General features: G+C 50.9%; 1 protein-coding gene across 1 annotated transcript; it reads right to left on the bottom strand.

Annotated features, from left to right (window-relative positions):
- Positions 1-3052: 3052 nt before the first annotated feature.
- On the bottom strand, positions 3053-26793 carry LOC142024815 (tripartite motif-containing protein 10-like). Its single transcript, XM_075017072.1, has 10 exons — positions 25794-26793; positions 23337-24682; positions 22378-22870; positions 13820-13915; positions 11924-12154; positions 11340-11362; positions 10585-10700; positions 6081-6101; positions 5294-5314; positions 3053-3774 (listed from the first exon to the last, which is right to left on the bottom strand). The coding sequence occupies exons 2-10, from the start codon at positions 23462-23464 to the stop codon at positions 3257-3259; spliced, it is 1647 nt and encodes a 548-aa protein (XP_074873173.1). The 5' UTR covers positions 23465-24682; positions 25794-26793; the 3' UTR covers positions 3053-3256.
- Between the last annotated feature and the right edge of the window lie 86 nt (positions 26794-26879).

Raw genomic sequence — 26879 nt, 5'->3', positions numbered from 1 at the left:
GTTAAGCAAAGTTAACTGTCATGGATAAGAGGGAAGGTCGTCTCTTGGACTGGTAACTGGTTAAAAGATCAGAAACAAAGGGTAGGCATAAATGATCATTTTTCAGAATGGAGAGAGGTAAATAGTGGTGTCCCCCAGGGGTCTGTGCTGGGACCAGTCCTATTCAACATATTTATAAATGATCTGGAAGAAGGGCTAAACAGTGAGGTGGCAAAATTTGCAAGTGACACAAAACTCCTCCAAATAGTTGAGTCCCAAACAGACAGTGAAGAGCTACAAAAAGATCTTAATAAATTGGGCAACAAAATGGGAGATGAAATTCAATGTTGATAAATGCAAAGTAATGCACTTTGGAATAGCGTCCCAACGACATGTATAAAATGATGGGCTCTGACTTAGCTGTTACCACTCAAGAAAGAGACCTTGGAGTCATTGTGGATAGTTCACTGAAGACATCCACTCAGCGTGCAGCGGCAGTCAAAAAAGCTAACACAATGTTGGGAATCGTTAAGAAAGGAATGGATAATAAGACAGAAGATGTCATATTATCTTTATATAAATCCATGGTGCGCCCGTGTCTGGAATACCAGGTACAGATGTGGTCGCCCCATCTCAAAAAAAAGATATATTGGACTTGGAAAAAGTTCAGAAAAGGGCAACAAAAATGATTAGGGCTATGGAGCATCTGCCATATGAGGAGAGATTAATAAGACAGGGACTTTTTAGCTTGGAAAAAAGACGATTAAGGGGGGATATGATAGAGGTCTACAAAATCATGACTGGTGTGGAGAAAATAGATAAGGAATTGTTATTTCCTCCTCCCAACACAAGAACTAGGTGTCACCAAATGAAATTTATAGGCAGCAGGTTTAAAAGAAACAATAGGAACTATTTTTTCACACAGCACACAGTTAACCTGTGGAACTCCTTGCTGGAGAATGTTGAAGGCCAAGACTATAATAGAGTTCAAAAAAGAACTAGATACATTCCTGGGGGACAGGTCCCTTAATGGCTGTTAACCAGGATGGGCATGGACGGTGTCCCTAGCCTTTGTTGGCAAGAAGCTGGAAATGGGTGACAGGGAGTTGATCACTTGATGGTGGCCTGTTCTGTTCATTCCCCCTGGGGCACCTGGCATTCGCCACTGTCGGAAGACAGGATACTGGGCTTGATGGGCCTGTGGTCTGACCCAGTGTGGCTGTTCTTATGATGTTAACATTTTCAGAAGTGGTTTGAAAGGGGACTCACTGGAGACCTCTACAAGCAGCCCCATAGACCTGTTGGGAGAAGGAGCCAGCCTCACAGGGACTCGGGATCGAACGGAGGGAAAGGGCAATAGGGTGGCGTGCTCAGAGCTGGGGAAGGTCAGATGGGGGAGAGGTGACAAGCTGGTGCAGGGGAAATTGACTCTCCCTGGGGGTGGGTGTGAGACTGAAACAGGGAGAGACCGCAGAATTCTTTTGGGCAGGGGGTTCCCATGCATTGGGGAATGGGAGCCCTGCACTTCCTGTCAAGCCCAGCTTCAGTTTTGGGTGAGGATGAAGGGCTGGGACTTCAGCCCCTGGGCTCCTGCTTTCAGCCCCACAGGGGCTGCCAGGACTTGAGCATTCAGCGCTGCAGCTCCCTGCCTCCTAAGTGGGAAGTGGGGGGAACCTCAGGGACTGGAACTCCAGCTCTGCAGCTCCCACCGTCAGTGGGGGCAGGAGGGCTGCAGGGATCAGGGATCAGCCCAGTACAAGGTGGAACATTGGAGGGTTTCTGGGCACTGCTGAGAGAGCCGAATCAGGGCAAATTGCTGAAAACAGGGCTACTGACAGCCCCAGAGCGGGGGCCCTGCACGACAAGGCACTAAACCCGTCACACAGAGCACTTCTGTCCCCACACTGGCCAGCAAGATGTCACACAAGCAATTCCCTTGCACACTCGAGCTTCCCTTGTGCCACAGCCGGACCACACCGTACACAGGGGACAGGTTATGAAAACTCATCTCACCAAATCCACAGAGGTTCTTCCACTGCCAAAAGCCCAGCCCCATCCCCGGGTCAATGTGCACCTCAGCTCTTACCAGAGAACAGCTGGGCCCATCCTTCAGAATCTAACATCTAAAGGTTTAGTGACAGAAAGGAAGAAGGAAACACAGGGAGGGCGTGAAATTGTTGAAGCAACTGAATGACACACACCGACCACACAGTGCTGGAGGCCGGCTCACAGCAGTGGTGGAACAGGCTGCTCCCTCACACGTCTCTGCAGTACATCCTTTGTTAGGAGGGGGCAGCAATCCTTCTGGGCTAGTTCAGCTCAGGGGACTCTTATACCCTGGCCCAGGTGGAGGGAATTCCACTGTTCCCTCCTGTGTGGAATCACAGGCAAAAAGGTGCCAGTCACCTGAGCAGGTCACCTGTCCATGGCCTTGTTGGGCAACGTGCCATTGCCTGTCTCATGGGTTACAGGGCCACAGCCAAACCCCTCAGCTGGGCACTGGAATCTGATAAGGGCCTGTCTCTGTCACATACTGTTTCCCGGGGCTCAGGCCCCTCTCACAATAGGTCATCCCCACACCTCCCATTGTGCACTCCCAGAAATTTAAAATTTCAAATGGAATCCCAGAGCCAATACTTGTAACTCCACAGGTAACAATGATACAAACATCTGAGCCGAATAAAGAGATTCAGCAAATCACCAGACGTCTCCCTTGGCCTAGTTGGCAGATTTGGTACAAGCCGAGAAGAGCGGTTGCAATCATATTTTGCACGTTCATTTTACACTCCAGTAATGTCCCACCTCTGCACAGGGACGTGCCGGTCTGTTCCCTGTTGGGGCTGGGGGGACCCAACTGAGCAGGGAACCAAACCACCACTCTGCCCCCAGCAACTGATGCTGGGAAATGAAAAATCAACAAACACATCAGAATTGTCTTTCCTGCTTTATTTACTGTTAATACCTGACAGACCCCAGTGAGATCTTAGGACACAGATGGAATCACATCCAGCTCCTCCCCCTAGCAACCCTCGTTACTTAATTGTGTCCTACCCCCCTTTTCCCCCCCAGCCCGGCTCTTAGTTTTGCCCCTGCCCAGCCCCATATCTGCCCCTCAGGGCCCCTCTGCCAGCCCGAGGGGCTCATCGCTCTCCCCATCCTGTCCCTGGTGGCCACAGGGAGGGAGGAGAATGGGCATTCAGGGGTCATAGAGCTGAGACAGGAGCTAGTAGATGGGAGTCCTCCAAGTTCACAGAGACTGAGGCTAGAGAGGCTGATTTCAGGGACACAGTCGGAGCTGAGATCTGTTATCCCACACCCCCAGCCAGGGCCGGATTCTCTCCCCAGGGAAGGAGCCCGGCGGGAAAGTGAAGATCGGGGCCTCAGCATCAGCATCGATAAATGTCACCTGCCCCTGGTCACAGTCCAGACACACCCGGATCCTGCGGGGGGCCCGGCTCAGGGGCAGGTGGGTGCGAGGGGAGGTGAGAGCCTGGAACTGATCCCCCCACCACCGCACAGCCCAGATCCCTCCCTCGGGGCTGAGGCTGATCAGTCCCTTCCTGCTCACAGCCTCTCTGGCCACCCCCACAGCCCAGCATTGCCCATCCCCCACCTCCACCTCCCAGCAATGTCTCCCCGAGGTGAACCCCTCACAGCCCAGCACACAGAGCTCAGCGTCGAATCTCTCTGGGTTGTCGGGCAGTCGCTGCTGTGTACATTCCCATCTCACACTTTTCCCACCCTCAGACAGGACGAGGTCGGGATGAGCCGTGTCTGGATCCAGAGTCACACGGGCTGCAGGGGAGAGAGAATCAGAGCGTGAGGGGCAGAGCTCAGCCCAGGGGGAGGGTTTGATGGGTCAGTGACAGAATCGGGCCCAGCTGGAGAGTGACTCGGGGAATCTCCTTCCCCCAGGCTGTGCCCGACAGCTCTGAGATCTCAGCCCAGGGCTGGGGAGAGTCACTCACAGGCAGGGATGGGTCAGGGACAGGGTGAAAGGATGGGCTGGGCCAGGCCTGGGGCTTAGGATCTTTCCCCTCCTGCCCCCACCTCTCCCTGGGGAGGGACCAGAGACTCTGGGAGCCCTGGCAGATGGTCCAACTCAGTGACCATTGGCAGAGCTCCCCTCCCCCTAACACCTTAAATCTCCCTGTGCCCAGCTGCCCCTGGGCTGGACTTTGCTCTGGGGCCTCCCCACTGCACCCGGCCTGCTGGGAAATGTCACAGCTCAGGGAATAACAGGCCACACGCGACCAGGATAGATCCTGCCCTGAATATCACAGCTCAGCAGCAGAAGAGTCCATTAGCCTGAGGCAGGGAGGGAGGGGTTAAGACTGGGGAAGGGGTTTGATGGTGGAATAAGACAGAAGCTCAGAGTGTGGTGGGGAGAAGGGAGATTAGGTTTCTGTGGGGCCCTGGGCCTGAACATGTGGGGGGCGTCCCCTTCCCACCTGCTGTCCCTCAATTTCTCATGCTTCTGTCACGGGAATGGGGTCAGGGCACAGGGCAGGTCCCACTCCACCGACCCAGTGCTCCAGCTGGAGACTGGGCAGCTCCCTTATCCTGACTGTGCTCCCTGGCTGGAGTGCTGGGTGGGCAGCAGGCAGAGCTGGCCCAGCGGTACAGATACTCATTTTTCCTGGGCTCCACAACCAGCCAGGGGCTCTGGGCTTGGGCCCCTTTCTTCTGGTGGCTAATTACCCATTGCAGGGGGAGGGGGAGTGTAGAACAGCGGCTGGTTGAAAGAGGGAGAGGGCCATGCTGGTGATGGGAGGAAAGTGATGCCCTGTGTACCAGAGACAGGCGCAGGCTGGGAACATGGTGGATGCAGACAGCCAAAAAGAACAAAGTTCCCAGCTCTGGTCACAGGAGCTCCCAGGGGTGTCTACTGGCCCCAGGAGAGCCCCTGGCTCTGATTCAGGCTCCGTCCCTCTGCTTGTGTCTGCAGCAGCGGTCACCCACAGACACAGTCCCTGTCACCCCATCAGGGTTGGGCCACTGCAGAGCTCATGGCTTTCTTCAGAGGGGAGAAGGGGAAGGAAAGAACAGGGAGGTGACAGGCCACTTCAGCAGAGAGATATAAAACAACTGCCCCTGACCGTGTTCCACCTGAGAGTTTCCCCCATCTTAACAAGTTGCACAAATCCCTCCAAAAAGCAAAGCAGGTAAATGAACAGCCAATGTCTCATATCGCAACAAAATCATAAAAGTGACATTGAAAACGGAAAACTTCCACACAAATGAAAGAAGCTCCCGCAGGAGGATCTGATTTGGGACAAACATTTCTTGTCAGTGGAAGGAGAATGACACTTACCGATTCCCATATGCGGTTTGCCTAAAGATGAAAGAGACACACACACGTTAGGGGTTTCCCACTTGTAATGTTTTTATTTCCCTTTATCACCACCACAGCAGTTCCGACTGAGGAATTATTTCCACACACTCTCCCCTGAAGGAGCTCAGACTGGGCAGGTTGTGTTTAGGGTTTTCCTGTCCAACCCCTGCCCTCCCCTTTCCGGTAATGGAACGGGTCTGTGCCCCTTCCCCCACTGCTGAACAACTGGCTCTGCAGAGGAGTTTGGGCTGAAAGCGGAGCCGGGGGAGGAGCAGAGCTACAACTGGGGAAGGAGCTGCACTGAGGGCAGAGTGGAGCTGTGACTGGGATGGGAGCTGGGCTGGGGGCAGAGTGGGAGCAGGAAGTGCTCCCTCTGCACCCCCATGTGGGCTGGCCTGGGCCTCCCAAACATTCCTCCATGTACCCCTAGGAAGGTGGGTCCCACTGTTTGGGGATCACTTGACTAGAGGATCTCGTCGACCCTTCTGGCCTTACGCTCTGTGTCTCTGCTACTGCAGTGACCATCGGTTGTTCAGATTAGTTTTCTGTGGAAAATTAATCTGGTTTAGTCATTCCCCACATTTTGCAAAGTAACATGAAAAACAACTCACAGCTCCAAACAGAAAAGAAATAATAAAAAAGTACGTCCGCAAACAAACAGAAAAGGGATTTGTTTGGAACAAGATAAATTTAATGCAAAAACCTCCCCTCAGGAGGATCTAATTTTTTTACAAAACCTTCTCAGAGGAAGGAGAATGGCACTTACTTGTTTCTTCATTTAGTTTGTCTGAAATAGAAGAGAAATAAGTTATATATAATATAGATGCATGTGTTTGTTCGGCATTTCCCTTTTCTTACGCTTCATTTCATTTCATTTCTCTGTCATTAATAAAAAAATGAAGACAGAGAACTCAACATCCTCTTCAGAACATTAGACAAAAGCATTCAGTGCTCCCTTCTGGTCTTAAGCTCTGTGATTCTATTGCTCTACCTGTTTTTCAACTCAGCTTTTGCTATGAAATCGATCTAAAGCACTCCCTACATCTTGGTCCTGCCAAGAGGGCAGGGAACTGGACTCAACGACCTCTTGAGGTTCCTTCCAGTTTTACGATTCTATTACATATTTTAGAGAGTTTGTCTCTTTGTCTCCAAATTTGACCTCCAAATTCAGTATATGGATTCTTCTTATCAGAACTTAAAGCAATATAAGTGTTTGGTTGCGTCAGGAAAATGAGATGTGCCTGGAATGGGATTTCTTCTCATAAAACCAAACAGGATCAGCTAATCAAGGACAGTCCTTAAAATTAACACAACTGAGTAAATGTTGAAAGAGACTGAACCAAGACAAGCCACAAAAATTTAGGATGAACCTTGAATAGACTTGTTTCTTAATAAACCTTCCAGAAATTTAGAAGAATGTTCTGTTTCAACACACCTAAATCAATGCTTAAGGTTTGAAAACTAAAAGAAAATGTTACTGGAAACCACATTAACTTTGCTGCCTCTTTTTTGTTAACACAGTGAAGAAAAAGAGAATTTAAAGCAACAAAAAATAAATATACATTTCATGAAATTCCCCTCTATAAAACGTACTAAAAAATTCAGTGGAAATGTGGTAATTTTTTTTTTTTTAAATCTAGAATAAAAATTAACTTCATCAAAACAACATTGTAATTTTGAAAAACACAACTATTTCAATGAAGGATGGACTTTTCCACTTCTTGTCAAACAACCCCGAATTGAGTTAAGGACCTGAGCAGTGCTGGGTGAATCTGCTAGTGAAGTTACAATCGGGATGTACAGAACATTTCAGCTATCATAGGGTTAGTTAGAGCATCAGAGCGGAAATGCAGCATGACCTGCCTATGCCCCAGGAGAAAGGAACTGGGAAGTATTTCTGTCCAAGTGTCTGTCATTTCTCACTCTAGTGGTAACATGACACAATCCATCATTTACAGTCAAGCTCTGAGATACAGTCATATCTGCTCTGATCCTACTGACAGAAACCGAAAACTCCAAGATCTCCACCAAACATTCAGAAACCTGAATTACCCACCGGGAGAAATAATAAACAAATCGACAAGGCCAGATGAATACCCAGAAACCAACCCCTCCAAGACAGGCCCAAAAAAGCCAAAAACTGAACACCACAGGTGCATCTACACTAAGAACTAACTTTGAAGTTAACTTCAAAGTTAGGCACTGCATTGAAGTAGCCAGCAGAGAGTCTACACACATTTTTCCCTTCCTTCAAAGTCCTTACTCCATTCCTGGGAATTGAGTAGTGCCCAAGTTTCGAAGTTTAACTTTGAAGCAGGGTGTGTGTAGATGCTTAACTTTGAAGTCAGCAACTTCGAAGTTATGTTTGTAGTGTAAACACAGCCCCCTTGTCATTACCTACAGCCCCCAATTCCAACCCCCTGCAACACATCATTAAAGATCTACAACCCATCCTAAATCAGGATGCCACTCTCCAGAAGGCCCTAGGTGACAGGCTTGTTCTTTCCTATGGACGACCTCCCTACCTTATGAGAATTCTCAGCAGCAACCACAGTCTATACCACAATAATAGTAATTCTGGAACTTTTCTGTGCAACAAGCCCCATTGCCAACTTTCTCCACATATCTGTTCTGGAGATACCACCACTGGACCTAACCACGTTAATTACAGAATCACAGGCACATTCTTCTGTTCCTCAACTAACATCATATATGCCCTCATGTGCCAACAATGCCCAAACACTATGTATATAGGACAGACTGCAAACACTCTTCCACAAAGAATGAATGGACATAGAACAGACATCAAACAACTCCAAATACACAAACCCATCAGCCAGCACTTTAATGGAGTGGGTCATCCTGTTAAAGACCTGAAAGTTTGTGTTCTACTGAAAAGGGACTTCAAAAACTGCCTGCAGAGGGAATGCTCAGAACTAACATTCATAGAATCGTAGAACACTAGGACTGGAAGGGACCTTGAAAGGTCATTGAGTCCAGCCCCCTGCCCTCATGGCAGGACCAAGTACTGCCTAAGCCACTCCCGATAGACATTTATCGAACCTGTTCTTAAGTATCTCCAGAGATGGAGATTCTACCACCTCCCTAGGCAATTTATTCCAGTGTTTGACCACCTTGACAGTTAGGAACTTTTTCCTAATGTCCAACCTCAACCTCCCTTGCTGTAGTTTAAGCCCATTGCCTCTTGTTCTATCCTCAGAGGTAAAGCAGAACAATTTTTATCAATCCTCCTTATGACACCCTTTTAGATACCTAAAATCTTCTATCCTGTCCCCCCACCCAATCTTCTCTTTTCCAAACTAAACAAGCCCAATTCTTTCAGTCTTCCTTCATAGGTCATGTTCTCTAGACCTTTGATCATTCTTGTTGCTCTTTTCTGGACCCTCTCTGATTTCTCCACATCTTTCTTGAAATGTGGTGCCCAGAACTGGACAAAATTCCCCAACTGAGGCCTAACCAGCTCAGAGTAGAACATAAGAATGACTCCTCGTGTCCTGCTCACAACACACCTGTTCATGCATCCCAGAATCACGTTTGCTTTCTTTGCAACAGCATCACACTGTTGACTCACATTTAGCTTGTGGTCCACAATAACCCCTAGATCCCTTTCTGCCATACTCCTTCCTAGACAGTCTCTCCCCATTCTGTATGTGTGAAACTGATTGCTCCTTCCTAAGTGGAGCATTTTGCATTTGATTATTAAACTTCATCCTGTTTACCTCAGACCATTTCTCCAATTTGTCCAGATCATTTTGAATTTTGACCCTATCCTCCAAAGCAGTTGCAACCCCTCCTAGCTTGGTATCTTCTGCAAACTTAATAAGCGTATTTTCTACACCAATATCTAAATTGTTGAAAAAGATATTGAACAGAACCGGTCCCAAAACAGACCCGTACAGAACCCCACTTGTTATACCTTTCCAGCAGGGTTGAGAACCATTAATAAATACTCTCTGATTAGGGTTATCCAGCCAGTTTTGTACCCACCTTATTGTAGCCCCATCTAAGTTGTATTTGCCTCGTTTATTGATAAGAATATCATGTGAGACCGTATCAAATGCCTTCCTAAAGTCTAGGTATACCACATCCACTGCTTCTCCCTTAACCACAAGGCTTGTTATCCTATCAAAGAAAGCTATCAGATTGGTTTGACGTGATTTGTTTTTTACAAATCCATGTTGGCTGTTCCTTATCACCTTTCCACTTTCCAGATGTTTTCCTTAATTACTTGTTCAATTATCTTTCCTGGCACAGAATTTAAACAGACTGGTCTGTAGTTTCCTGCATTGTTCTTATTCCCCTTTTTATAAATGGGCACTATATTTGCCTTTTTCCAGTCTTCTGGAATCTCTCCTGTCTCCCATGATTTTCCTAAGATGATGGCTAAAGGCTCAGATACCTCCTCTATCAGGTCCTTGAGTATTCTAGGATGCATTTCATCAGGCACTGCTGACTTGCAGATATCTAACTTTTCTAAGTGATTTTTAACTTGTTCTTTTTTTATTTTATCTTCTAAAGCCACCCCTTTCTCATTAGCATTCACTACATTAGGCATTCCTTCTTCAGACTTCCCCCTGAAGACCAAAACAAAGAAGTCATTAAGTATCTCTGCCATTTCCTGTAACTGTTTCTCCCTCCTCACTTAGCAATTCAAATTCAAATTCATATTCAAATTTGACACATTAACAGATGGTTTGAACAGTGACAGCAATTACCTGACCCATTACAAGGACTATTTTACATACTTCGATATTTTACCTAACTCTTAACTTCCCAACCTTACACACGCACACACCCCACCGTCCCTCTGCTCTTTTGATTTACCAACCTGGATAACAATTATTCTGACTTGTCAACGTTGATAACAATTTTTGGACCTCATATATTGAGTCTGTTCTGGCAAGGCTATGGTCTGAAGAAGTGGGTCTCTCCCACAAAAGCTCATCACCTCATTAATTATTTTGTTAGCCTTTAAAGTGCTACATGACTATTGTTTTGTTTTGATAGAATACAGACTAACACCACTGTCTCTCTGTCTCTAATGGTAACTCTAATGGCACAAGATACTTTGGAACAAATAAGATTTTTAATTAATCAATCAGAGTGTGGTGGACCCTAAATTTTTGCCATTCTCACCCAGCAATTTAATAGAAGCACAACCTAATTGTGAACCAAGTGAACAGAGCCTTTTGCATTCCATTGTCCCAGACGCTAAACTCCCTTTCCCCTCCTAGGTCCTTTCTAGGTACCTTTGAACTTGCTCAGAGTCTCGGAGAGAGCAACAGTTTTCAGGGAGAAACCACTGACTTGTCCTTCCAGTTCAGGGGAAATCTCCGCTGGCGGCTGGAACTTCCCCTTCTCACACCTGGACAGAAACAACGTCAGATGGTGATACGGCATTTAGTGACTCGGTTCTTCAGTTCTTGCCAGTGAGTCTCTGCTCTGAGGGGCTGGGAGTTAGAATCCCTCGGCCTCTCCCAGCCTGAGAGCAGGTGCAGCACAGCCCAGGGCCCTGCAACATTCCCCTCGCAGGCCCCATTCAGATTCTAGAACTACGGCCTGGAGAGACCAGCTCTGGGGACAAAAGGGGAATTGCGTCTCCATGGCCCATTCACTCCTTGGCCTCCAGGCTCTGAGGGACAGGATGCTGCCAGTGGAAGTGCTGTACAAATCTGCCCACTAGGAACTAGACTCAGACACCAATTCAGCCAGTGCCCAGCAGTGACAAGCCGATGTTCCAGCCTCATAGTCCTGGGGCAGCCAGTCCCCCAGGGAGGTGACACCTCTAGGAAATACTTGAGGTCAGACTTTGTCATTGAGGGGATAATTGTAAACTCTGTGCAAGGGTGAGACCCTCAGGCTGGAGATGATCAGGGATATTTGTAGCTTAGATCTGACCCTCCCCTAACATCTCACTGTAGAGCCCAGGGGAGATTTGATGCAAACATCTTCTCCGAGGTTTTTCCCAACAAGGTGAGGTGTGAGGGGAGTGAGAGCCACGTACCTGCTCAAGGTGCTTCTGACATCCTACAGGGGAAGGAGAGAAAAGAATCTCAGTCCCACACAACACACACAGGGGATCCCAGGGAAGGGAGTTTGCAAATCTAGGGAAGAGGGGCCCTGCCCTGGCCCCAGGGCCTTGGATTCCCTGAGCTAATGGGGCTTTACCATCTCTAATAGCTCTGTGTATGTAACTCGACACCTCCAACTGCTGGACCCCAGAGCTTATGATTCAGGAGTCTCCCTTCCCTGTGTGGGGAGCTGGGATGTTTGTAACCATCGGCACCAGCTTCCACTTCTCCCAGGGGATGCAGAACCCCACTCCCACTCCACCCCCTCTTTCAGTGCCACACTTTGCCCCACCTCTTCCTGCCCCCACACTTCCTCTTCCCCACCTGTGCCCATCCCCGTCCCCCAGCACACCCTGGACCTGATCCTTTCCTCCCCCCAGCTGACTGTGGCTGGCAGGACGTGCAGGGAGAAGTGGAGGAGCTGTGGCTGGTGGGTGCAAAGCACCAACTTATTTTTTTCTCTGGGATCTCCAGCCCTGGGGCACACACAGAGTCTCTGTCTCTCCCTCAGTCTCACCTGCAGGAATTCACTCGCTGGCTTCTGACACTTCCCCTCCATCTCACCCATCAGCTCACTGAGACGGGAAATCTGCGCAGAGAGTTCACGGACATTGTCATTCTGGAGCCTCACAATCTCCACCTCCAGCTTCTCCAGCTGGGCCAGCAGGAGTCGCTCTTGTTCCTCCAGGAACTGACGCAGCTGCTGGAATTCCCACACGATTTTCTGCCTCTCCCTTTGTGTCTGTCTCTGCAGGAAGACAGGGGAAGGGCTGGTCAGGGACATGTGTGGAGCCTGGGCCCTGTCATGGGGAGCTGAGTGTGCAGGAGGGAGAACGTCTTTGAAAATCCTGATATCTGACTTTTGACTCTGTTCTGTGCACACAAGGCAGAAGAGTCTCTCGCGGTTTCCCCCTTTGTTCCCAGTTGTCTCTGAAAGGGAGGTTGCCAAGGCTGCCATGTTAGCACATTCTGTCATTCACGGGCTGTGGGAGTTCAGACCCCGAGCAGCAGGAGGCCGGGCTCAGCACCGCACTGACAGAGATGCAAGTGGACAAAGAAGAAGCAAACGTGTTTGAACAAAATGAGCAGACACAGCAGGCAGCACTGCCTGGGGACAGCCAGTTCCCTTGGGGAGGATTTGTGCGAAAGGCACAAGGGCCAGACCAGGGTTTCCCAACCTATCACGTTTGAAAAGGAGTCACCATTGGGCAGTTAACCAACCCATTCAATTAAGTTCTACCATTTCAGCCCTGCAGGGCAGGGACCTGCCCTCTTGCGTGTGAAACAGGAATAGGGCAGAGCTCTGGGGAACCAAAGGAGCAGCGGCCAGCTGAGGTGAGGCAGGTGGTGGAGGGGGAGGACGGGGTTGAGGGTTGGAAGGCTGAAGCCTGGAACTGGGGCTCAGAGGTGGTCAGGGCTCCGTGCCCCGTCCAGCTTCCAGCCGTGGCAGTTGGGGTCTCCCTCACACCTGGCCGGGGTTCCCGTGGATGGCGCTGCTGGCCGGAGTCCACACCTCAGCCAGATTCCAGCTGCGGGGGTCAGGAGCCTCTGTGACTCCCCGAGGCCCCTCCAGCCCTGAGTGACTCCTAGCCCCTGAGTGTGACTCCCCGGCCCCCTCTAGCCCCTGAGCGTGACTCCCCTTCCCCCTGAGCGTGGGGCTTAAGCCGGGGGGAGGGGTTTGGGGACGAGTGTTTTTCTACCACCACAGCTCTGGTTAACTAGAGTAACTGTACTGTTATTATTTTATTAATAATATTATTAATAAAAATAATAATATTTTATTCATGTATTTCCCCTGTTCTGTGAAATAACTATTATGAATCTCCACATGAAGGGGCACAATTTTATATGGGGTAAACTTTCACAGCTGCACAGAATAAAGTCGTTTAAAGCGTTTTATATTCAGGTGCAAAATTAGCTGGTTACGGCGCTGCCCATCGTTACCCCACCCCCGTGTCTGAATTGCCGGGGGTCACCAAGTCTTCCTGAATTGTCACATGGGTCCCTGTCTGGGAAAGGCCGGGAACTGCTGGGCTAGACCGGGGTGTGCTGGGGAGAGAGCTGTCTTCAGGCTGGAGAAGGGCGAGTTACAGGCTGTGGCTGTTATTACCAGTTCTATCACAGGGTTTATTGTTGTTATTGGCACCCCAGCAGCTTCCGCAGGCCCCAGATGAGATCTGCCCTCAGGTGTGTGGGGCCCTGCACAGAACCTAGGGAGGGAAAATCCCTGCCCTGAGCCATTTACACTCTAACTGCAATGGAAGCTCAGGGCTTGTCTTCACACGGCTCTAACCCACCAATCCCCGATCACAGAGACACTCACTAGCCCTCCTTCACCAAGGCCACACAGGAGTCTGCCTCCAAACAGACCTCCCTCTGCCAGCCCTGATGGTTCATAACAGGGGGCACCTACCAGGTACTCCTGGCTTTTCCCCTCTCTTGTGCCTTTCAGTCCCAGCAGCTTTTCTCTCTCTTCTCTCAGAGTCTTCAAATGTGCCTGGATTTTTCCCTGAGGAAACAGGAAGGATTTGGGAGGTTTTACTTTCGGTTGAGAGAGGGATGGCGCAGAACTCAAGATAACTGTTAATCTTTGTGAGGTCAATACTCCCCAGGAGAGGACACGTTATTAATGCAGCCCCAGGGCTGGTCACAGCCAGACGTGTTACCAATTCACATTAGGGCTTTTTAGTAATTTGCGAGAGATCTGAGTTCTGCCCAAGCTGTGTGGGTACTTGCAGATTGCTGAGTGGTGCAGCACATTCCAGGGCACTGGAGTCACATGGGGGTGAATCAGCTGCTCCATCTGAGCCCTGTCGTGGGTGGGCTGAGGGCACCTCAGGCCCACACAGCGTTCAGCCCAGTGACCTCCTCTAGTGCTGGCCGCAGCATCTGAGTTTAACCCCTCGTGGAACTGCGCAGGAGTTCAGCCTCCCAGTGGGAACCTCCTCTCCCTGCTGGGCCTGGGGCCTTCAGCAGCGCGTCTTTCCCTCCCAACCGCTGCTCCTCTTCACTGCTCAGTGCTGGTGAGATGGGCCTCATAGCGTCACAGCTGCCTTCATAGCAGGTAAAATCTTTAGATCAAAAAGAATCTCATCCCAGCCTGGGTCTCCAGTAATGTTCTCTGTTTCTTAGGACTTGCTCACACTGGTTTTGGTTTTGTTTGTTTGTTTTCCAGAAAAGCCCCTTTATGGGTGGGAGGCAGATCCCACAAACCCTTGTGTCCACACTGCAAAGCTTGCTAGTCTGGTCTAACAGGGCATTTAACTCAAAACATTAACTCCACCAAAAACAAACAACTTTCACTGACTTCCTCCCTCTTTAGATTTTGAAACTGACTCAGTGGCTACATCTACACTAGCAAAAAACTTCGAAATGGCCATGCAAATGGCCATTTCGAAATTTACTAATGAAGCGCTGAAATACATATTCAGTGCCTCATTAGCATGCGGGTGGCTGCGGCACTTTGAAATTGATGCAGCTCGTCCAGATAGGGCTCCTTTTCAAAAGGACCCTGGCTACTTCAAAGCCCCTTATTCCTATGAGCACAGATTAAGGAATGCCGACCACAGGAGCGCTCTCATCGATGTTCAGCAGTGAGGACAGGGACCAATGTTGATGGCTGCAGAATTGATTTTAGGTACAGAATTGGTGTAACTAAAGGGCCATGTCTACACTAGCCCCAAACTTCGAAATGGCCATGTAAATGGCCATTTCGAAGTTTACTAATGAAGCGCTGAAATACATATTCAGCGCCTTATTAGCATGAGGGCGGCCACGGCACTTGGAAATTGACGCAGCTCGTCCAGACGGGGCTCCTTTTCGAAAGGACCCCGCCTACTTCGAAGTCCCCTTATTCCTATCTGCTCAGAGGAATAAGGGGACTTCGAAGTAGGCGGGGTCCTTTCGAAAAGGAGCCCCGTCAGGGCGAGCCGCGTCAATTTTGAAGTGCCGCGGGCGCCCTCATGCTAATGAGGCGCTGAATATGTATTTCAGCGCTTCATTAGTAAAGTTCGAAATGGCCATTTACATGGCCATTTCGAAGTTTGGGGCTAGTGTAGACATGGTCAGTTGCGTAGCAGCCGCCGACATTCCCAGTAAGAGCAGACGTAGCCTCAGGGGATGTCGGGCAACTTCGAAGGCAGGCTAGAAGCAAAAAGTGAAGCTGGCCCAAACACTGGCTGAAAAATGCCTCTTGCTTAAATAGGTTCCCTCTCTCCCCACTCCTCCCCCACAGGCATTCGTTAAGCATCCCCCCAAAATGGAGGTCGGTACCAGGTGGCAGAGTTACATGTCTTTAACCCAGCCACCTCCCAAAGCTACAGAACAAAAAGTCATTTACAAGCCCTCAGGTGAATTGCTCAGTCATGAGGAAAACTAACCCCAGAATCTCCAGCAATGGCTGTTATTAGCATCTCTAACTCTGAACAAGCACACACGGCGTATTTCCAACTACTCACAACAATTACACACTCAGCAGGTCAGAACATTAAATGTAATCGGTTACAAACCATCTTTTGTTCAAAGTATCTCTAAGTTATACAGATTTACAGTCACAGCCCATTTTCCATACAGCACAGGGGGGAGGGGTGTCCCTCACAAAGACAAACTTAAAAACTTCCTTTGTTGCCTTTTTGCCAGACTGGAGCATCACTAATTTGTACAGCAACTTTCAGGCCCTGAAGGCTGCACACACCGGAATGGTGCCATTGACTTGTCAGTAAAACGCAAAGTTATTACCCATCAGCCTGGACAGCAGCTCTGTACCTTGTACTCCTGGGCAGCCTCCTGGATGGGAACCACAGTGTGAGCGCAGTGAGCCCAGGACTCTCTGCAGATCACACAGATGGGGGTTTGATCCTCTTCACAGAACAGCTTCAGAGCCTCCTGGTGCTCCCCACACACCCCGTCCCCGCCTGCTCCCTTCGCTGCCTGCAAACTCAGCCGTTTGGCTATTTCTATAACATTGGCCAGCTGCCTGTTGGGCCGGAGGTGTCTCTGCTGCACAGTCTCTCTGCACTGAGGGCAGGAGGCGGCTGGGTCAGGTCCCTCCCAGCACTGGCTGATGCAGGCTCGGCAGAAGTTGTGCCCACACTCTGTAATCACTGGGTCCTTAAAGAACTCCAGACAGACAAGAACAACAAAAAGTCTTGTGGCACCTTATAGACTAACAGATATTTTAGAGAATAAGCTTTCATGGGCAAAGACCCACTTCATCAGATGCACCTGATAAGCAGGTCTTTGCCCACGAAAGCTCATGCTCCAGTATATCTGTTACTCTATAAGGTGCCACAAGACTTTGTTGTTGTTCTCGGAGCTACAGACTAACACGGCTCCCTCCCTGATTCCAGACAGACGGGACATGTGGCTTCTTCCTGGAGACTTTGCAGGGGGCTCCCTGCAGCCATGGCTCCCTCTGGGCTGGGAACAGGGTGAGTTTCACTTCCCTGAGCTCAGGAACAGGCTCATGTGCTGCAGCGAGTGGGTGTTTCCCTTCCTGGATCTGACTCAGGCTGTTTGCTGGGCTGGGAGGAGCTCACCGGTGACACTGGGTCCCTGGGACTCCCACGAGCTCATTGACTGGCCTAAGCACTCATGGGCAGCTGGAATAAATCTGTTAGTCTTCCAGGTGCTGCAGCCTCCTCCTTGTTGTGGCTGAAACAGACTAACAGGCCCTGACTGAAATCAGAGCCCTGGAGGCTGTTGTGGGAAAGGGGCGACGAGAGCCAGTTTCAGGTGTGGCAAGTCACTGACAGGGGTATAAAGAAGCAGTCCAGTAGCACTTGAAAGACTAACAGCATAATTTATAGGTGATGAGCTTTCGTGGGACAGACCCACTTCTTCAGCCCATAGCCAGACTGGAACAGACTCAGTATTTAAAGCACAGAGGAGGCAGGGAGGCCACCCAGAGGGGCTGGGAGGGGCAGGGGACACCCATTTAGCAGTTAAAGTTGTGGTGGGGATGTGGTGGGAGCAGCGCATCTCTGGAGTGCTACCTCCCCTCACCTGTGCTCACAGAGGCTTCCCGCGGACATCAGCCTCCCCCTGTGGCGGCAGGGCAGGGGCAGGGGCTGTGTCTAAGGGGGCCGCCAGTCTGGGCAGAATTCACTGGTCTGTTTGGAGGGGAACACTGGTGTTTCTTTGTCATCGTTTTTTATTATTTAAGGAGTAAAAGGTTCTCAGCTGCACAGAATAAAGGTCCGTAAGTATTTTTTAAATATTTTTTCCTCCATTTCACAGTTGTGGGAAATATTTGGGGGCTCAGACAATCGGGCGTCAGGGAATCGTCATTCAGTGACAGGAGACACTGACACACGGAAAGTTTCTCTCTCCATTTTATTTTTGAAATATTTTTTGTTGTAGGACTGCTGCTTTTAAATCTGTTACTGAGTGTCCAGGGAGATTGAAGTGCTCTCCTGCAGGTTTGTGTATGTTACTGTTCCTGGTGTCTGATCTGTGTCCATTTATTCTTTTACATAGAGACTGTTCAGTTTGGCCAATGCAAATTGCAGTGGGGTATTGCTGGCACATGATGGCATATATTATATTAGTAGATGTGCAGGTAAAGGAGCCCCTGATGGCATGGTTGATGTTAGGTCCTGTGATGATATTGCTGGTGTACATATGTGAGCAGAGTTGGCAGTGAGGTTTGTTGCAGGGATTGGTTCTAGGCTTAGAGTGACTGTGTTGTGGTCTATAGTTGCTGGTGAGGATTTGTTTAAGGTTGGCCGGCTGTCTGTAGGCAAGGACAGGCCTGCCCCCGCAAGGTCTGTGAGAGTGAAGGATCATTGTTCAGGATGGGTTGCACATCACTGAGGATGCACTGGAGAGGCCTTAGTTGGGGGCTGTATGTGATGGTCAGTGGTGTTCTCTTGTTTTCCTTGCGAGGCCTGTCTTGTAGCAGGTGGCTTCTGTGTACCCGTCTGGCTCTATCAATGTGATTCCTCACTTCCTTACATGGGTATTGTAGTTTCAGGAGAGCTTGGTAACGGTCTTGTAGATGTTTGTCTCTGTCTGACGGATCGGAGCAAATGCGGTTGTACCTTAGTGCCGGGCTGTATACAATGGATCGTGTGGTGTGCCCTGGATGGAAGCTGGAGGCATGTAGATAAGCATAGAGACCTGTGGGTTTTCGGTATAGGGGGGTATTTATGTGACCATCGCTTACATGCACAGCAGTGTCCAGGAAATGGATCTCTTGTGTGGACTGGTCCATGCTAAGGTTGATGGTGGGATGAGAACTGTTGAAATCACGATGGATCTCTTCAAGAGCCTCCCTCCAATGGGTCCAGATGATGAAGACGTCATCAGTGTAGCGCACGTAGAGGAGGGGCACTAGAGGACGAGAACTGAGAAAGCGTTGTTCCAGGTGAGCCATAAAAATGTTGGCAAACTGTGGGGCCATGCGGGTACCCACAGCAGTGCCACTGATTTGAAGGTATAAATTGTCCTCAAATCTGAAATAGTTGTGGGTGAGGACAAGGTCACAAAGCTCTGCCACCATTTGTGCCATGGTCTCATCAGGGATAATGTTCCTAACAGCTTGGAGTCCATCTTCATGTGGGATATTGGTGTAAAGGGCCTCTACATCCACGGTGGTTAGGATGGTGTTTTCAGGATGGTCACCAGTGGACTGTAGTTTCCTGAGGAAGTCAGTGGTGTCTTGAAGAAAGCTGGGAGTGCTGGTAGCATAGGGTCTAAGTAGAGAGTCCACATATCCAGACAATCCTGTGGTGAGGGTGCCAATGCCTGAGATGATGGGGTGTCCAGGATTCCCAGGTTGGTGGATCTTGGGTAGCAGGTAGAATAAACCTGGTTTGGGTTCAAGGGATGTGTCTGTGTAGATTTGTTCCTGTGTTTTTATAGGGAGAGTCTGGAGCAGATGCTGTAGTTTCTTTGTGTACTCCTCAGTGGGATCCTCGGACAGAGGCCTGTAGAATGTGGTGTTGGAGCATTGCCTGGCAGCCTCCTTTTGGCAGTCTGTCCTATTCATGACGACAGCAGCGCCTCCCTTGTCCGCCTCTTGGATGACAATGTCAGAGTTGTTTCTGAGGCTGCTGATGGCGTTGTGTTCTGCAAGGCTGAGGTGATGGGGTAAGAGATGCCGCTTTTCCACAATTTCTGCCTGTGCACGCCGGCGGAAGCATTCTATGTATAGGTCCAGTTTGTCATTTTGACCATCGGGGGAGTCCATGAGGAATTCTTTTTCTTGTACCGTAGGTGGGAGGGTACCTGTGGGTCACTGCGCTGTTCAGTGTCATGTTGGAAGCATTCCCCGAGTCAGAGACGGCAAAAGTAGGATTCCAGATCACCACAGAACTGTATCAAGTTTGTGGAGGTGGTGGGGCAGTGGGAGAGTCCCCAAGAAAGTGCATATTCTTGTGCTGGGCTGAGTGTGTAGTTGGATGGATTGACAATACTGCTGGGTGAGTTAAGGCTACCCCTGTTGTGGCCCATATGGAAAGGAGGAGTTTAGATAGTTTACAGTCCTTTTTCTTCTGTAGAGAAGAGAAATGTGCATTGTAAGTCTCCTGTCTTGTTTCAGTGAAGTCCAGCCATGTGGAGGTTTGTGGGGAAGGTTACTCTTTTATGAGGGTCTCCAGATTTGAGAGCTCTCTGTTGATGTTTTCCTGTTTGCTGTACAGGATGCTGATCAGGTGGTTCCTCAGTTTCTTAGAGAATGTGTGGCACAATCTCTCACTGTAATCTGTGCAGTATGTTGATTTCAGTGGGTTTTTCACCTTCAGTCCTTTTGGTGTGATGTCCTTCTGTTTGCATTTGGAGGGGAAGATGATGTCTGTCTGTATCCTTGCAAGTTTTTCGTGAGGTTGATGGATTTCCACTCAATATGGCTAAATGCAGTGCCTTGCATGGTGACAAGTGACAGAGTATCAAACTACAATACCCGTCTAAGGAAATAAGGAGACAGATTGACAGAGCCAGACGGGTACCTAGAAGCCACCTGCTACAAGAGAGGCCTCGCAAGGAAACAAGAGAACACCACTGGCCATCACGTGCAGCCCCAACTAAAGCCTCTCCAACACATCATCAGTGATCTGCAACCCCCTTTGCATGCAGACAGCCTGCCAACCTTAAACAAACTCTCACCAGCAACTACAGACCACAACACAGTCACTCTAAACCTGGAACCAATCCCTGCAACAAACCTCGCTGCCAACTCTGCTCACATATCTACACCAGCGATATCGTCACAGGACTTAACATCAACCACGCCATCAAGGGCTCCTTTACCTGCACATCTACTAATATAATACATGCCATCATGTGCCAACAATGCCCCACTGCAATTTACATTGGCCAAACTGGACAGTCTCTGTGTAAAGAATAAATGGATATAAATCAGACATCAGGAATAGTAACATACACAAACCTGCAGGAGAACAACTCAATCTCCCTAGACACTCAGTAACAGATTTAAAAGCAGCAGTCCTAGAACAAAAAAAATGTCAAAAATAAAATGGAGAGAGAAATATCTGAGCTGCAATTCATTTACAAATTTGACTCCATCAACCAAGGATTAAACAGAGACTGGGAGTGGCCAGGCCAGAACAGACTCAATATTTAAGGCACAGAGAACCAAAAATAGTAATCAAGGTTGACAAATCAGAAAAATATTATCAAGGTGAGCAAATCAGAAAGCAGAGGGGCAGAAGTGTGGGGGGGAGTTGGGAGTCAAGAATTAGATAAAGCCAAATATGAAAAAGAGCCCCCCTAATGACCCAGAAAATTCGCATCCCGGTTCAAACCACGTGTCAATGTGTCGAATTTGAATACAAAAGAGAGTTCAGCAGCCTCTATTTCCAAAGTGTTGTGAAAATTCCTCTTCAGTAAAACACAGACTTTCAGGTCATTAACAGAACGGCCCGTTCCATTAAAGTGCTGGCTGACAGGTTTGTGAATCAGGAGTGTTCTTATGTCTGTTTTATGTCTATTTATTCTTTGTCTGAGAGTTTGAAATCTGTCCAATATACAAAGCATCTGGGCATTGTTGGCACATGATGGCAGATATGACGTTAGTTGAGGAACATGAGAATGTGCCCGTGGTTCTGTGAATAACCTGGTTAGGCCCAGTGATGGTATCTCCAGAATAGATCTGTGGACGAAGTTGGCAACAGGCCTTGTTGCAAGGAAAAGTTCCAGGACTGGTGTTCCAGACATGAAAACACTCCCGGGTGTGTGTGTGGGTTACACGTTTCCACTAGCTGGAGAAGAGCATCTTGAGCATCAGAGACCCAGGGACAACCCAGGTGAACCCCCACTTGTAACTTCCCACAGGCAGATCTGAACCAGTGATCTCTGGAGCTTAGTGCCTGAGCCTCTGCAGTTTGAGCTAAAAGCCACCTCCCGCTTAGCTAAGGCTGTGGGGGGAGACTCATTTGCTCTCTGTGTATGTGGTTCAAGTGACCCTGCGTGGGAGAGTGAGCCACACCTACGTGTCCAGCATCAGAGAGGAGCCGTGTTAGTCTGTATCTTTGAGAACAACAACAAGTCCTGGGGCACCTTCGACACTGACAGATATTTTGGAGCACGAGCTTTCACGGGCAAAGACCTGCTTCACTGGCTGCATGAGTCGGGGGGTGGTTTCCAGAGGGGTATTTAAAGAGGGAGGTCCCAGGAAAAGGGAGGGCCAGAGTTGTGTAACCCAGCTTGATGTGGGCTCCTCCTCCTCCTGCAGTGCAGCGCCCCTGAAGCCAGCTCTGACTGGGGTGGCAGACCAGGGTGCACCGGCTTACTGTCACCTCTGTGCGCACCTCTCCCTAAGGACTGTCTGGGGTAGTGTCAGTGGCCAGGGTTCTGTGCATCAGACAAGAGGAAGGCGCCTGCAGGACAGAGATGTCAGTGGAACAAGAGATCAGAGGAGGAAATCTGGGGCACCGGGAGTTTCAGGGGCTCTGAGAGACTGAGTCTGAAAAGGGACAGATGGAATTAACCCACACCCAGAGCGTGTCCTACCTTGTACTTCTGCGCAGCCTCGTCCAGGCCCAGCACCGTGTGAGAGCTGTGCTCGGGGGACCTCCAGCAAACCACACACACGGCTTCCCCGTCCTCCTCGCAGAACAGGTCCAGGCCTTTGCCGTGTCTCTCACAGGGATTCTCAGTTCCAGGTTTGAAATCCAGGTGTTTGACTTTCTCCACGATATTTGCGAGCTGGTAGTTATTCCGGAGAGCCCCTCCCTGGATTCGGGCTCTGCAGCTGGGGCAGTACAAAGAGTCAGAGCCCAGCTCTACCCACGTCTCACAGTACTGAGTGATGCAGCCTCGGCAGAAGTTGTGCCCACACTCTGTGCTCACGGGGTCTGTGAGATACTCCAGGCAGATGGGACACTTGGTTTCCTCTTGGATTTCCCATACAGGAGTCGCAGCGGCCATGGCTGGTGAGGACTCTGGGCTTCTCTTCTCTTCGCACGAGGAACAGGTTTGCTGATAATGGGCGGTGCCTGTTCTCCTGCCAGGGGCAGAGGTACAGAATGAGGTGAGGAGAAAGGAGAGGCCGGGGGAGGAGCTGCAGAAAGACAAGCAAAGGAGGCAGGAGAAGGACATGGGCAGGGAATGGGAGCAGCAGGTGTAAAGACGTAGAAAGGGAATGAAAGGAGAAGGGGGGCAGGACACAAACAGTTAAACTCAGGCTGTGTCTGCGCAGTGAGTGTTGGGGTTTGGGTGGGGCTGGATTGTACCCTAGTGTCCCCCCACGCTGCCCACGTGTTGCTGTGGCCTCCCTGCTCTTGGCAGCGTGCTCACTCCTGCAGTGTCAGCGCAGGTACCAGTACCGAGCTGGGAATCGCCTCCCAGGGGCTGTGTCCAGGTGCCCTCAATTGAACTAGGAGATTCTTAGCTGGCAGTGAGGGCGTCCGCAGCCACCCCCAGGCCTGCACTGAAACGGCTAACGGTGGAAACTAGCCCCACTAAGTTACCTCAGCGACACTGTGTGCGGAGGGGCCCTAACTTGGCTGTGTCTGGCTGAACATCCCAACACCACCGGTACCAGCCGGGCTGCAGGCACTCCCTGGGCTAAGGTCACAGGCAGCTGGTGACGAGGCATGAAACCTGCAGCAACTCACCAATCAGCAGCAACCCCTGAGCTGAAGGGAAAGTTTATAGCAAGTGAGCCAAGCTTTATGACAGCGCAGTCTAAGGGTTACAGCCCAGCCCCCGCACAGCGCCAGCTGCGAGCTGACCGAGAGCCTTGGGGTTCACAGGTGCACAGCTCCGTACGCCGAAGGGAACAGAACAGTCCTGCCCATCCCCCACCCCACCGAACCCCAGTCCAGCTCCTCCAGATCTTCCCAGTGGTTTTCTTTCTCCGGGGCCAATATTAGCCCATAGTCCCTGCGTGGGCTGGTGCTGCTGGGGGGAAGAGGAGCCAGGGATCCATCCGTGGGTTGGACTGGCTCTGGGGAGAAGTGTGATAGCTCAGGGAGCAGGGCCAGTGGGGACTGCTCAGTGCACAGAGCTGCACATAATGAACTCAGTGAGCAGCATCTGCTTCTCTACTCAGGCACTTTACACCTGGGGCTCGTGCAAATGTTCCCACCTACTACCATGGGTCGAGATTCCCACTCAGGTTGTACCAGGGCTCCTTTGACCTCAGCCAGTGTCTGGGCCCTTGCGAGGTTCCTCCCCTGGCAGGAGACACTGACATAGGAGTCAGGTATTTCTTTGGTGCAAACTCTATTAGTTACATACAATATCCGCGCATTCCTGTAGAAACCAACAGCAGCCGGCAGTTCCCTCACTCAGAACCCCACATCTGTCCTTCCAGGGGACCCTGGGCCTGCAGCAACCTCTGTCTGTCTGCCTGCGTCCCGCCAGGGTCACACTCCCTACTGCTTTTCTTGGCTCTGTGCCTCACACATGCGGAGCTTCCAGCCAATCTCTCAGCCCCTGTGTTTCCAGCCAGCTCCAGGGAACCTCCCCCCTGCCCCCCCCCGAGGCCTGCTCTGCACTTAACACCTAGCTCAGAATATAAGAACGGCCAGACTGGGTCAGACCAAAGGCCCATCTCGCCCAGTAGCCTGTCTGCTGACAGTGGCCAATACCAGGTGCCCCAGAGGGAATGAACTGAACAGTTAACGCTCTCTCTCCTGCCATCCATCTCCAGCCTCTGACAGAGGCAAGGGACATCATTCCTTACCCAGCCTGGCTCATGGCCATTAATGGACAGAACCTCCATGAATTTATCGAGCTGTTTTTCAAACCATGTTACAGATCTGGCTGTCACAGCCTCCTCTGGCGAGGAGTTCCTCAGGTTGACTGTGCGCTGTGTGAAGAAGAACTTCCTGTTATTGATTTTAAACCTGCTGCCCATTCATTTCATTTGGTGTCCTCTAGCTCTGATGTTCTGGGAATAAGTAAATAATTTATCCTTGTTCACTTTCTGCAGACCGCTCATCACTTTATCTACCTCTATCATACCCCCCCTTAGTCTTCTCTTTTCTAAGCTGAAAAGTCCTAGGCTCTTTAATCTCTCTCCACATGGGACCTGCTCCAAACCCCTAGTCATTTTAGTTGCCCTTTTCTGAACCTTTTCTCATGCCAATATATCTCTTTTGAGATGAGGGGCCCACACGGTGTTCAAGATGTGGGCGTACTGTGGTTTTATACAAGGGCAACAAGATATTCTACATCTTATTCCCTGTCCCTTTTTCAATGGTTCCTAACACCCTGGTTTGGTTTTTGGGCGGCCATGGCAGGCTGCGCGGATGCTTTCAGAGAACTGGCCCATGACTCCAAGGTGTCTTTCCTGATGAGTTGTAGTTAAATTAGCCGGGCCCTTGTTTGGAGGACAGGAGGGGGATGTTCTGTGACAGATCACAGGGGAGTGGGAGAGAGACAGAGAAATACAAAGGGCTGGGAAATGGATGCTGGAGAAATGGTGCTGGAGCAGGGCTGTCTCCACCTGGGCTGGTGCCCTACACAGCCCAGCCCAGCACACACCCCTGCAGCCGCCCCTCCACCCCCCAGACACACTCCACCCCTTCCCCAAGTCCCTGTTCTCACCCCTCTGCTTTCTACCCCACTTCCCGCTTCACCCTCATTCCTCCCTTTCCTGATGCCTCTGCCTCCTCCCATCCCTGCTCTGCCCCCACCCCCATCCCACCCCTTTTACCAGGTCCCTGCCCCCTCTTCTCCCACCATGCTGGGATCTGGTAATACAGGGTGGAGCTGATCCAGGATGGTGGCACTGCTGCCAGCTCCCCACTACCCAGGCACCCCTGAAGTGTGGGGCCCCCCAAAGCGCAGGGCCCAGGGCAGTCAGCCTGACAGAATGGCTCTAGGTACCGCCCATGCTCACAGGCCCCCGCGTCGCCCCGTCAGCCTCTGTCCATGTGGAGGGGGAGGCCCTGGGTGACGGCCTGGGGGAGATTTACCTGTTCACCGCGCTCATGGGCTGGTTTGACGTTAGCTCCCCAGCAGGTCGGGAGCAGAGACTGGCGGAGAGATCGTGGCCGAGGGAGAGAGGTTTGTATCTTCGCTTCTCGTCCCTTCCTCCAGAGAGATCCGATGGCGTGTCCTGCCCAGGGAAGGGAAACAGACCTGGGGGAGGTGGGGTCTGGGTAGCTGGGCCGAACAGCTGAGCCCAGAGCCAGACTGAGTGTTCAGAGACAGCCTGAGTATGTTACAGAAGGCAAGAAAAACCCACTCACTTTCCCTCCTGCCCACCTGTACGGGGTCTGACCCCCACACTGGGCTGAGCTTTGGCCTTTACGACTCCACAGTGGGCAGGCCCAAGCCTTTCTGCAGACAAAGGGGCCTCCCCCAGGCTCTGTGGTGGGGGGGCTGCCCTGGGCCCCAAAACCCAACTGACGACTCCGGACAAGGAAAACAGAAACGAGAGCAGGTGTGATGGTGAAAGGGTCAAACTAGGGAAGGCGAAGGGGAACCCGAGCGGAGAGCCCCGGACAGACGGCGCCCACTGGCTCGCACGGGTACGGGTGAACCTGGCGCCTGCTGCCCAGAGCATCACCACGTGGATGCATCAACCGACAGAAAGGAAAGCGGGTACCACAGTCACACACCTGCCCCTGCCCTCAGCTCCTCTTCCCCCCGGTGCTCTGAACGGCCGCCTCGGCCCCAGCCAGCAGGAGGATGAGGAGAGGCGGTGAGCGTGCGGGGCTGCGGATGGGGTGTGTCTAAACAAACACGCGAGGGGACGAGGCCAGTCAGAGGCTCGGCAGGAGGCTGCAGGGGAGCAGGAGGGGGCTGCAGCCCGGCGCGCTGAAGGTAGACGTGCGCCAGGGGCTGCCCCGCACCACAGACGGGACAGGCTGCGGGGGCGGGGGCACCCCACAAGGTCTCGCCCGTGCTCACAGCCCCACTGAGGAGCCGTCAGCGCATCTCCCCGACGGGCGGCAGGACTGAGGTCGGTCGAGCTGAGGGGGGGAGGGGAGGGGAGTCCCTGCGGGGGTGGGGGCAGTGCCGGACAGGCGCCCTGGGCCGTCCGTCCATCCGTCCGT

This window comes from Carettochelys insculpta, chromosome 22, assembly GCF_033958435.1.
Source record: "Carettochelys insculpta isolate YL-2023 chromosome 22, ASM3395843v1, whole genome shotgun sequence".
NCBI classification, from domain to species: domain Eukaryota; kingdom Metazoa; phylum Chordata; order Testudines; family Carettochelyidae; genus Carettochelys; species Carettochelys insculpta.
Note: the sequence above shows the minus strand (reverse complement) of the source record. Positions and strands in the feature narration are given on the sequence as shown.